This window comes from Hemibagrus wyckioides, linkage group LG21, assembly GCF_019097595.1.
Source record: "Hemibagrus wyckioides isolate EC202008001 linkage group LG21, SWU_Hwy_1.0, whole genome shotgun sequence".
NCBI lineage: Eukaryota > Metazoa > Chordata > Actinopteri > Siluriformes > Bagridae > Hemibagrus > Hemibagrus wyckioides.
The window spans coordinates 11,771,153-11,784,656 of record NC_080730.1 but is presented as its reverse complement, the minus strand read 5'-3'; the positions used below and the strand labels follow the sequence as shown (position 1 = coordinate 11,784,656).

General features: G+C 39.8%; 1 protein-coding gene across 1 annotated transcript in view; it reads right to left on the bottom strand.

Moving 5' to 3' along the window:
* Nucleotides 1–13,504, bottom strand: part of foxj3 (forkhead box J3) — an 82,619-nt gene that overhangs the window by 2,134 nt on the left and 66,981 nt on the right. Inside the window, exons 6-11 of the mRNA XM_058373678.1 lie at nt 7,684–7,812; nt 5,707–5,881; nt 3,927–4,352; nt 3,221–3,322; nt 1,746–1,937; nt 70–171 (exon numbers count right to left, since the gene is read on the bottom strand). Of these exons, the coding sequence (XP_058229661.1) occupies nt 70–171; nt 1,746–1,937; nt 3,221–3,322; nt 3,927–4,352; nt 5,707–5,881; nt 7,684–7,812 (1,126 nt within the window). The remainder of the gene's footprint in view (nt 1–69; nt 172–1,745; nt 1,938–3,220; nt 3,323–3,926; nt 4,353–5,706; nt 5,882–7,683; nt 7,813–13,504) is intronic.

Below are 13,504 nucleotides of genomic sequence, written 5' to 3'. Positions count from 1 at the left end.
CCAGCACTAATAATTGTAAAGGATTGTTTTAAGGCTGAATGATTGGAGAGGCAGTAGAGAGACACTAACCTGTCATGGTGTTGGCTGTGCTATTCATGGGGGGCATGTGGGGATAACCTGGAGGACCCATCATGGAGGTCATGCTCTGTCTTGAGTCCATGTACATATTTCCTGGAAAGTAGTAATGGACAGTCATCCACTGACAAAGAGAACCATAAATGTCCCACAATACGGTGACAAACCCAGATTCTGACATTAATTGATAAACAGAACAGAATCATGAAAAATCTTAACTGGAAATAGATTATAAAAAAGTCATTTCTTGTAGCTCTAATTTAATTACAATTAAATGATTATCTGGATTATTTAAAAACATTAATATAGATTTCAAAACATTTCTTTACAAAATTTCAGTAAACTAACACTATTACTAAACTCTTAACTAGACATAATTAAATAAAAGTTTGCTAACAGCACTACAATTAATGACTTTTTTCAGGCAGACTGTCAGAGATTATCATCAAGTGTTTGACACTGTTTTTGTAACTATAAGTTCTATGTCCATTTCAAGCCTTGATTTCTTTAATTCTGACCAAACAAATTCAAAATAAAAGCAGGTGTTTCAGTTTCATTGTTCAACCACTGTGTGTGTGTGGGTATAGACAGGGCAATTGTTCATTAATGCTGCATCTACTGAAATAAAAACTAATAAACACCATTAAGTATAAATGCAGTTAGTATGTGAAACAAGGAGAAACAAGGAATATGGGATATTGCTAGGATTTCAGACCTGGTGGATGGCATATTATAAACTCCTAAAAATATTTCCAATGAAACAAAAATGTTCCAAAGCACAGTAATGTTCCTGGGAATAACATTCCCATTTGACCCACTGGAGAGAACAAACAAAGGCCAGTGAAATATTTCTGATGGCTCATCTTGTGTATTTCTAGTTACTGAAGGTACTTGTATGGGATCTTCAATAATGATGGTGTGCCCCTGTGGAAACATGTTACCTACTGCAATGTTGCTGATTAGTTGTTGCAGTACTTTGATCTGAGATTATCCAAACTCAAGGGCAATTCCCCGGCAATAAATTAAAGCCCTGCACAATAAGGTACAAGGTTTGAATTCAAATCCTGATGATGGCTTAGTCATCCAGGAGTATTTGGACCAAAATCTGGGTGGGAAGGATGATGTACTCTCTTGTCTTCTATCCACACTAAACAATTGTGAGCTTGTGTATCATGTATGTGGAAGAGGTTAAGATCGGTCAGATTTTCTATTTCTATTTGCTCTGACTGTTTTACACTGCCCTGTACATGAGCAACAGTACACAAAATGCATTTGGCTGATTTCGTGGGTATCGAAAGAGAGCACGTGTCAGCCTTGACCCTGCTCGGCTGGTGTTGTGCGTTATGCATGACTGACTCTCACTAATGTGGTTAAACATTTTACCTTATAATAATGTATTGCACAATTTACATTAAGGAAATCATGAATACATGAATAAAAGTTGTTATTTTTTTTAGCAGAGAAAACACATGTGCCTGTGTCAATGACCTGGTTAGGATTTAAATCAAGTAGTGTATAGGATATGATGGTTGTAGACACATTAAGGCTTTTTTGCACATACTCTTCATGGGACTTATCCAAATGTATATTTTCAATCTAGAGTTCAGACATAGGTTTAGAAATGAAGCTTGTGCTCTTAGATAAAGATCAGTTAATCAATCAATGAATACCTGTATTAATGTGCTGGCTAGGCTTGGAGGGATGCATGGCACCATGGCACACGGGTGGCTGCACTGCCCCTTGTGGCTGAATGACTCCAGTGCGGGCAAAGAACTGGTTGATGGAGGAACAGAGGTCCACAATCTGAGTTGGCTCCAGAGACCAGTTATTCAGCTCGGCCTGTCTCATGCTCTCTCTCAATCCTGCGGAGCCAATACAAGAGCAAACCATCAACACATGCTTTGCTGATTGCCAAAGAATTTCATTAAGCTCAGTAGTACACCAAAACCAATTCCTTCTTTTTATTTTCATTCTACAATTCTAATAACCTCAGTCATGTGTTTAAAGACAAGACAAGACTATGAAGGTGCCTTTAATTCATATTAAAAATAATTAATATTACAAGTGAAGTGCTATCAAGTGTTACCTAATTAAATGCTACTTTGGAGTTTAAGTGTTTACTTTTTATTGAAGAGCCCCTTCAAACCAACTGGCCATAGTTATTCTTAGCCTTTATGATGCATTTATCACTTTCCTATACTAATTTTATGTACGTTTTGTTAATTTTATTTGCAGACAAATGAATAGCAGGGGTGTTATGAGGACTAATGACGCGTTCTAACCAAGTCCAAAACAAGTTTATTGTACTGTGTAGTACATATGCATAATGGGTATCAACTGTCCAAATACTTATGGACCCAAATGTGTTTACTTTTTAAAAATCTTACAGTGACTGCAATTTGAGTTTTCAGCTTAGAAATCGGAAGTGATTTGTTAGGCTAGGAATATATTTCTTTACCTTGTGTTTCTCTTATGGCATGCCTTGAATCATTATACATCTTTTCAGTGAAGCACCACCCTAGTTTTGTAGAATTTAACTAAATTTAAGTATAGCTCTATATACTTCAGAATTGATCCTGTTGCTTCTATTAGCAGTCACATCAACAAACTCCAGTGACCCAGTTCCCTTGTTACCCATACCCCCTAACACTGCCTCTTTGCCAGATGATGTGGTATTGTATCTTGAGCACTTAGTTAACATCTCCATACTCTTTTCTTCATATCATTCTATTAACAGATAATTTTGTTGTTTTCATTTTTTGTTTTCTCTATCAAAGTCTTAGCAGTGGTTTGCTTTTTGATATAAACCCACTGTATAAACATTCATGACGATGTCTTTTGATTGTAGACTTTGACAATATACATGGAACGAATATTCATGAACCAAGCTGTATTCAGGTTTTAGAGATCTTCTAAACTGACTGCAATTAAAGCTTTGAGAGTAGACATTGGAAGTGAATACTTGGGCCAGGAGAAAAATTTGGAAGGAAGTTTTTTGGCCCCAACAATTCAAAGCCATTCTGAAAAGACCTACAGACTAAATTTAGGACATGTTGAGCAAAGTAGCAGATTGACACAAGTGTATGTTTAACACTATGTTCGCTTCATATTGGTATATAATTAAATTTGGGCTTGATAACAGCACCTTGAAAAGGCGAGAGGTCCACATCTGCCCAGTTGTAGCTGCTGGCAATGCGACAACTTTCCTTCAGTGCATCCAGATTGGGATACCAGTCACTGGGTAGACCTGCAGAGAAAAGAAGATCAAGTGATTTCTTATTCATATTAATCATATTTCTGCATTTCAAATTGACTTCGAAAGTCCATTTCCGACTTATCACTTCAGAGTAACTAACAAAACGAAAGTAGGTTTCAAGCCCTATTTTACCAAAATGCACCTCATTATTTTACCCCAATCCCCCCTCTACTCAAATTACCAATAACCTCCTGTGTGACAGTGCATTTGTGAAGTGTGTTGTGTCTTTAGAGGAAACAACTGAACATTCCTCTGTCTCACCATCAGGGGGAGCCAGGCATCCACACCAGGGACCTACATACACTGCGTCACCAGTTTCTTAATTACTAGACTGGAGTCAGTTTTTATTAAAGCACAAAACATGAATCTGGGGCTGATTTACTGACCATAGCACCAAAGCTGCCATACATTTTTAATCTAAACCAAGTGACATTTGAAGATATCAAATAAATGACTTTGCTAATGACTTAAGGAAGAGAAACAAAATAGACAGCAGGAGAAACTGAGCCAGAGCTGGTATTGTTGAAAGAAAGAAAGCAAGTAGGTGCAGGTGAATGACGCAGACAGAAGTAAGAGCAGGAAACTGTAGTCTTACCGGTGCTGCAGGGCATCTGTTGCTGGGCTGGATGGGGCTGGTGAGAGAGATTCTGGTGCTGTTGGGGCTGCTGTGAGTGTTGAGTGTGTTGGGAGTGCTGGGAGTGTTGAGTGTGTTGGGAGTGCTGGGTGTGCTGAGAGTGAGCCTGGTGTTGAGTGTGTGCCGAGTGTGGGTGCTGGCCATGTTGGGTGTGAGTATGTGGCCCGTGCTGAGAGAGGTGCGGTGTGTGGGGAGAACTGTGGGCAGAATGAGACGGGTGCGACAGGGGCACCTGCGCACCACTGTTGGGGATGCTGTTGGGATGCGAGTTGGTGATGCTGTTCTGACTGGTGTGTGGGTGGGTGCTGATGGCACTGCTTGGGGAGTGCTGGTAGGAGCAAGAGGTGTGGCTTTGCTGGGAAGACTCCGATGGCATCCCCATCAGACCTGCAGCAAGGCATGACAACCATGCACTTAAGATGTGTTCACCAGAAAATAGTACAGCTTAAAGGAATATTCTAAAGTCAGTAAATGTACTATCCATCAAAAGAGTATGGGTGGCAATCAAAGACTAGAATCTAAACACTTTGGCTTATAATGCCAAAAAAGAAAAAGAAAATCTTTACTTTCAAATGCACAGATTTAGGATGCAAGTAGATTTCAGAATATGCGCTAAAATTTTGTTAAATATTTAAAATATATGACCACAGACATAGATTCTCCCAAACTTCAGGCTGATTTTTAGGCATAAGAAGGTACATGTGTCTGTACAGCATATGAATACTGCCTCATACAACAAAGCTCACTTTCAGCCCCATATGAGCAGTGTGAATAATTCCCTGTCTCTGTGCAAACTGGGAGGCAGTGACTCAGCTCATTCACTGCCCCTGGCCTCTGCTCCATCTCGCCAGGCTTCTCTTTGACACTGCAATTGTGCTCGATTCCAGAGAGGCGTTAATAGCGCGCCAGCGCCTGCACACCCAGCAGCACTAAGGGGAGCATGTGCCCGCCTGCCTGCCTTTAAGAGGCCCCTGTCCATCACAGTGCTGGCACACTAAACCTATTTCAGTGAAGTGCTTTTAAAGCAGGCTTCAGGGCCGGTGCCTCGACAATCGCCAGAGAACACTCATCGGCTGGGTGACAGAGGTGCATCTCTTATCGTCAGAGAAAGCCTATTGTCCAAGCGAGGGAGAGTACAAAAAGCAATTAGCCAGCATCCCCTTTGAATAATAATGCATGCTCATTACCTATTACCAAAGCCAGTGAATTAGCTCATGTCTCTGGCATCAGGGCGTGAAATCCTCTCACCAGCTTATTTGTGTGTTTTAATTGCCCGAGCTTGCCTGACTAACAGATTTAGCTTTTATGCATGCAAAAAAGTAACAACTTTCAACTAATAAAACATAGATGATAGATTAAAGGAGAGGCACCCATTGAATCTATTAACATGGAACACATTTGATTTGAGGTAAGTAGGTTGTGAGGGAGGCCTCGGTGACTTGCTGAGTGCTCTCCTACACAATGCAGCCAGATTACAAACAAAAGATTTTAACTCCTGAAAGGCTTGTAGGCCTGCATAAAGCACTTGTGTTACTGTCATTAAAAGCTGCCATTTGTAGGAAAGATTATTCCAACGTTAAACGTAAACAAACTCTAAAGAGAAAGTTTAAGCTTTGGCCACTCACCTAAGACAGATAATGAGTAAAGGAAATTATAGCAAAAGTCAGTGTATAGTACATATAGTACATAATGTTTGTTTTAGATTGGTCACAGTCCTCATGATCCCATGTTGCTCACTCACCCTGTTGGCTGAAAGACTGCTCAAACACAGACTTGTAAAGGCTGCGGAACGAGGCACTGAGATCTTCAAAGTCAGAGAAGAGGAGCTGCTTGTCTCGCTCAGGGATGCTGTACTGGGGCTGGGGGGCCTGCTGCAGGCTCATAGACTGGGACACTGGCTCTGGGTGACTTGTCACCTGGAACAAGAACAAATGAACTAAATCAGTAGTGATATAAGCACAGAGTCCATTCTGTCACAAATATCAGTGATCTGGAGCTCGGAGACAACAGTAATGACTTGAAGCACTCAGTGTCACAGTGTTTAGGAAAAGATTGCTCACAACACCAAGGACAACAAGAGGCAAAATGGAGACGTACTGGGCCTTCTTACAAACTGTAAACTGGCTTATTGCTAATAAATTCAGAACAGAGAACATTTTCTTGAAAAAATCTCTGATGTTCTTCTTAATCCTTACTAATCCTGTGTTCAATAGCTTAGGACGCATTGTTTTAACACAAATGTCTGACAATCAATACACAGGTAACCTGCAACCTATTTAAAATTGAGATCAATGCCAGGGCTTAGCGTAAACAAGCTATCAGGTAAAAAAGAAAAAAAAACATGCTGTAAAGCTGCTATGCAACTGAACTGGAACTAGCTAGGCCAAAGTAATAAGTGATCACAATCTGTTTAGATATTGTCAGAATGAACAGTGTAGAGATAGAAAGTTTTCATATCAAGGTACCATGATAATCAAACCTTCTGTATACATTTCATACCTTATTTAATTCTCAAGCAAGAATGGGAAAATAAACACACAGCCTGATCTGTACAACTGTATGTGCAATAAGTGAGAAATGTATGGATTTTGGTTGAATGTCAGTCAACCAATCTTGCCACACTAATAATAACAGAAGCATGAAACAAAATACTTATTCCTCGAGAATAATTTTAAATAACATGGTATGAAAATGACATCTTACCCTATAAAACCAGAGCTACCAGAAAAATGAATCTTTCTGTCCAGTCTACTTGTCTTTACCAAAACAGCTCCCCAAAATCTGTAAACTTAAAAGCATAGCCTTGTTGTTTCCGCTATTTATAACTGGTTACTGAAGAAGGTAGTGCAGGCCACTGGCCAGTAAGTCTAATGCAAATAAATTAATACATTAGTGTAGATACACATGAGATGTCCATGAAGAACGGGCAAAAAGAAGATGTAAATATAGTCAACAAAACATGTAAAAGCTGTGAAATGAAACTCTGCATAAAAAGGTTATGCTATATATTCAGAAACAACAGAAATTTTTTAAATGCTTTTCACAAACCTCTACATGGCAAACAGACACTTGTTAAATTCATGCAAAACAGACACGTGTAAGTGGATTACATTCCATCTGACCCTTCGTTTAAAATCAACCAACACTCATACTGAGCAACGGAGAGAGACAGCATAAATTGAGGGAAAAAAAAACATAAAGGAATGAGAAACCAAGACAGGGAGAGTGGGAATGAGCCGTGTTTGGCATGCTATAGTGAATTCAGCAGTGCCTGTAGTGGATCAATACTGAGAGCCTGACGTGAGGAGCACAGGGGCTTCAAGAGGGTTGCAACAAAGGAGGGGGTGTTTCTGGTGGGAGGACTTCAGAGGCAATGTTTCTGTTTAGCTGGGTTCCAGCAGCATGCAGGCTTCCTTTCATTCCCTTAACCCCCGACTCAGTGTGCCTGCATGTATGAGCTTCAGCACTCACTACACCCATGTTGTGTGTATTCTGGGAACTTGGCGAAGGGGATATACTGACTGACTAAAGAAATCTGCCCTCCTCTGCTCCTACTTAACAACACTTTTATTTATTTATTTATTTATTTGCTTAGCTGTTGCTATATTCTGAATTAACATCGCTTGAAGACTGCAAAATTTTCCCTCTAAGTATGTGTGCATGGGGAACATGAGATTAGTGGTGCCATGGTTAATACAGCCGTACAGCCTGGTCTTACCGGGGTGTAGCTGTGCACACTGCCCACACTGTTCAGATTGACTGAGGCCAGGCTCTGGTCAGACAGGCTGTTATTAAGGCTGCTTCTAGGGCTATCACTCCCATCTTGGTCTGGGTTGTATAACGCCACCTGAAACAGAAAAGGAAATAATAATAATAATAATAATAATAAATATATATTTTTAAAAAATTCTCTTTTTGCCAATTATTTACATCAATAATTTTGTGCTGCCATTTTCGTTTGTAAAATATTTCACTTTCTTGACACAGTTAATCTTTTCAGAAAATGCTTTGGTTTTCTGTCTCAACACAGCAAGTGGAGGAAAATTGACTTCAGATCTTCTTAATATTCAGCCCATATTCTGTCAAATTGTACATAATCATTAAGTATGGCAAACATTCAACTTGTCCAGATGTAGAACTTTCAGTACTTCTTCCTCCGTCATTAGCAGTAATTTTACCTGTGATAAGTGTATTTTAGTTAGCTCTCTGAGAGGGAAGACTGCAGCACTAGAAGTGCGTATCCAGACGCTAGTGAGGGTGAGTGACTGTGAGAGCAGGTAGTGTCTGTAGGGGAAAGTCTGAATGGCTTACACCCAGTTAGTAATGCCCCAGAGGTTACTAAGAGTACCACTGCAGAGATGGGTAAACAAGCAAAGGTGATGTCCAATGCTGTAATGTGTTCTGGCCCCATCCCAGTTCTGAGTGGTGATACAGCAGGTTATAGTTGCTGAACTGCTGGATGTTCAGGAGGTGCTCCATAAACAGTGTGGACTTTATAGATAACTGGAGCAGATTTGAGGACAAGGCAGGACACGAGACGGTGTCCATCCGAATTGGGAAATTGTTGCTCTCACAGGACATAGCCTCAGCAAAGGCCTAGCTAATCGATGACAATCCGAAGTCATGGCCAGGGAGCAGAAAAGCAGGCTAAACAGACTGACTGCAAGCTGCATCGTTACCCAGGTCTCCTATAGAAACTGTGTCTGCTAAACAAAAATGTAGAAACACTAAAAAATTTTTTTAGTAAATGTTTATGTATAAAGATCAAATTCAATGAGCATAAGTCTGCCCAGTCTGCCTGGATATAGTTATATACATCAGGCATGCCTATACAAAAGGCAGGGGAGGTGGTTTTGCAGTTATTTATAATGGTAATCTAAAAAACCTAGACATAAATTCAACATGTTTAAAGTTCTTTACTCTAACTAATTAAACTGGTACCTTGGTATAATGATCACACACACCTTAAAACAGAGCACTATGATTCTAGAATGTAAATGGTGTCTAACTAAATTGGTAGTATTACAAAGAGTATGGAAGGAAAGCCATCTGGGCTACAGAAAATCTCAAGAGGGACTAAATCAGCATATGATATATATGTGGTATTGGTGCACACCACAGCATTTGATAGCTGATAGCGAAGGTAACAATATTACTATATCAGATCAGTGTTTCACTTCCCTTTGAGAGACCAACTTCATTTGCATATTTTCTTCTTCAAAATCAACTTGAGTACTAGATCCCTTACCTACTTCTTTAAACAGATAATACCAGTAGCAAACAAACCCCTAGCGCAGCTTATACCTATGTAGGAATAACACTGATGAAATGCATCAGTTAAAATATTGGCCTCATAATAACACCAGTTAAAGTGGTAAATAACCTACTCCTGGCCTCTGATCAGGGTTGTGTCTCCTTGCTGGTGTTCCTTGACATTGGTGCAGCTTTTCACGTCACTGATCAAACTATTTGGCTTGGCTAGAACATGTTGTTGGAGTTAAGGGAACAGTCCCCTCATGGCTCAGGTCATATTTGACTGATTATCAGTTTTTAACACTTCTCTATACATACTAAGGTTATGTTCAGTGTTCCACAAGGTTTTTGTTTTTTTGATCACTGCTTCTCCTTATACATGCTACCTCTTGGTACAATCATTCATAAACATTATATTAGCTTCCACTGTCATGATGACCTACAGTTATATGTTTCAGCAAAGCCAGAGGAGATGCACAAGTTTGTGGAAAGTGGAAGCTTACTAACTCCCTCCTGCTTAATTCTGATGAGAGAAGTGCTTGTCCAAAAACCACAAGCAGCCAGAAGTAAGCTTTCTGATTACAGAGTAACTCTGGGTGCCCTTTGTTTCATCATGTCCAGTGGTAACAGATCTTGGTGTGATTATGGACTTATGTTTTTCATTTGAACTTCATGAAGATAATGTCACTAGGGTAGCCTTCTTTTATCTCAAAACACGGCAAAGATAAAAAAAATAAAAATACAACAACGTTGCTTCATGATGCAGAATTACTAGGTCATGCTTTTATTACCTCTAGGTTGGATTGGTGTAATGCCTTAAAGTCTGGATGTTCCAGTAGATGCATAATCAAGCTCCAGCTAGTCCACAATGCAGAAGCCAGAGTTCTAACTAGAACCAGAAGAAATGAACACCTCACTCCTCTCTTATCCACACTACATTGGCTCCCAGTAAAATTTCATACTGATCATAAAATACTACTACATATAAAGCACTGACTGGCCTTGTGCCACCATACCTGAGTGAACAAAAGGTGCAGGCTATTTGTTGGTACCTCACGTAGAAAAGGATATAGCAGGCCCGGAGCTTTTTTCTTTAAAATGCCTGCAGTTATGGAATAGCCTTCCAGTTAGTGTTCTATATTCAGATACAGTCTCACTTTTTAAGTCCAGGCTGAAAACACATTTGTTTAGTCAACTTGTATATTAATAGATTTTTTCTTAAGTAAAGGAGCAGTTCTGGAGGGTTCATGGGTATGAATGTTTTGGTGAACTGGGGATGTTTTGTATGTTGTCATAGGTAGTCTTGCTGGAGTCCCTGCCTGCCCTCTACACACACTGTACATACTGGCAAGAAAAGGTTTGGAAACACCTACACATGTATGTAGTTTTATTATTTTGTGTTGTTTTATTCCATCAATTTTAAGCATATTTAAGCACAGAATAATGGTAAAATCAAATTTGCATATTAATTTTTCCTTTTATCAGAAAGCACCCTTTGCATCAATAACTGCCTGACGAATCTGTGCCACTGATTGGTTTTTGCAGATATTTAGGTGTGATTTCCTCCCAGGCCTTTTGCAGCACTTCCCAAAGGTCTGCTGTGCTGGTTCATTGTTGGATCTAAACACCTCAACTTGGATTCAGTACTCAAGACTTCGTACAAACATCTAAAGTTCACTGTTTGTGCAGCTTGGCCAACTGCAGACTTCCGGTTTGCTAACCTTAGTAGAGTTATTTTTTTCTTGGCAGCTCTTCCCATGAGGCCAGCTCACTTGAGTCTTGTATGCACAGTGCCTGTACTCAGTGATTTCTCCCTGGTTTTATTCAAGGATGCAGCCAAGTCAGGAGCAGTGAGGTGTCTGTCTCTCAAGGAGGACACTCGGAAGTACTTGTCTTCTTGGGCAGATTGCACTTGGGCCTTCCACTGCATCTTCTGTCCTGATTGGACCCAGTTGCAGCATGTCTCTGGAGACTATAGTGTACACCTTTTAGAGAAATCCTTAGTTTCTTGGCTATACCTTGTAGAGAATAACCTTCATTTCTCAACAAGTATATATTGACAAGTTTCTAAGGAAGGCTATTTTTGTTTTGCATTTGGCATTTTTAATTCTAATTTACAGTGAAAATAACAGGTTACTTTCCCTATGGATGAAGAGCCAAAATGAATCGGTCACTGGACATTAACTTATTTTAAGATGCTTTAACACCTGGGAGGGCATGCATGATCAATTTAAGACCATCCACACATGAATTTCTGAAAAAAAAAAAGATTTAAAAGTTTAACAATGATTAAGAAGCAAATAGTCGTTGCATTGTATTAGATGGTTAGCCTGTTGATCAAATGGTTACAGGCGAATGATGAACATGTTTTCTGTGTTTTGGTATTTAACATTTCTGTGTAAACCTACAATAATTTCTTGGTGTTTCCAAACTTTTCTTGCCAGTGTATATTGCCCTTACATGATCACAAGCATACCTAATATTTTATTTCTCTCCCTTAATATTTTCTTAGACTCTATTAAGTTACACGTTACTCCTGAGCTCCCAGATTTTCTGACTGATTCTGCTCCAAGGACCTTCCTGACCCAATCTGATGCCCTACTCTGGTTGGAGTCTCATCACTTGGAAATGTTCACTGCTGAAGGATGGCCCCAAGTGGACTACTACCTGGAGATATATGGGTCTGCTGTGGACAGTAATACTTGTCCACAGAACTGCCTTTTCTACAATCAGTCTCGCTCTCAAGTCACCATCACTGAACATTTGATGATTTTGGTAGGAAGGAATTTATATCTATAATGAATTAAAAAAAACATACTGATGCTCATACGTAACCAGGAGCTTTTGAGCAACATATGACTCCACTTCACTATTCAAGTTGTAGAAAGGACATTATTTATAAATCACCGTATCACCCAGTATTCTCCAGCATCAACCAGATGAAGTTGGGTCCCCTTTTCAGTCTGGTTCCTCCGGCTCCTCATATCATCTCGAATTTTTTCCTTGTTAGTGTTGCCTCTGGCGTGCCCATTAGGGAATAAATATAAATTGAAATTTTAAACTCTGTCATTTTTATTTTGTATATTTGTCAATTGTTAAAACAACAATAATACCACTAGGCAAGACCATGATCTAGGCATAAAAAATTCCAAGGGCAGAGTGCAACAAAAGTAGCAAACAAAGTGAAACTCATGGTTTCTGAGGTCCTTAGCATGTAAAGGGGAGATTTTGTGTAAATAAGACACTGGAGAAATAAAATGTAAATGAACATAATGAGCTCCTGAGAGAATAACTGTTGAATGTGTTAGAAATGGGTGAATAGAATTTCAGCAATATGCTGCTGCAACTCATGGTGGGTCCAGTCTGATGCTGAAACCACTCAGCAAAGCTCAAACATCTTTACAGTAAACAAACAAAATCTGGGCACTGTGTACTACACAGGTCTACTCTTCGGTCACTGGCAGTGTCTCAAAATTGAAAAATCAATTTGCAACCAAAGTACCAGCTATAGCACAGCTTTTTTTTCTCTTAGGTTTCTTTAAGTATCAGGGATATGGCAACAACCAGGGTTTTAAGCTTTTTTGGCTTGACAAAAAGATAGAGAGAAAGACAGACATTGACAGAGTGAGAGAGAGAGAGAGAGAGAGAGAGAGAGAGAGAGGGAGAGAGAGAGAGAGAGAGAGAGATGGAGAAAGGAAGTAAAAAAGCAACCAAAAAGGAGAAAAAGAAAAAAAAAATCAGTCTCACTGAGAATTCATTCAGCCAGAATGAATGTCTCCCAATCCTATTATTCACATTGCTTCAAAAGAAAAAAAAACATAATAGAGCCAGTCTACATCATATGGAGGGGGAGGATTTAATGGCCTTATTTGCATACTACAACCTTCTTCCAAATGTGTGTGGGCCATGCTCCAGTGTTCATTAGAACGACTAACCCACAGAGCCTGAGGAGCAGGGGATGCCGAAACAGTCCTAATTACAATCAAAACCAGCACATCACACGAATATAAACGTTATGTGTAATTAAGTCATGAAGTAAGCTTTTAGCCAGTAGCCTCCACCACAGGCAGTTTTTACTCTTTTGTTATAAAGCATCAGTTTTCAAAAAGCTCCTTATGCTGCAGTTCGCTAAAAGACCTAAAGTAGATGCCTACACTGCAACAGGACACAGCAGGCTCTCAGTTGGAAAAGCATCATGGGCTAGAGAGGGGTGATGGGAGATGGGGGGGTTCTTGGGGGTGAGGTTGGGGTGGTGGGTGTGTTTATGGGAGTTAGGGTGCGGTAGA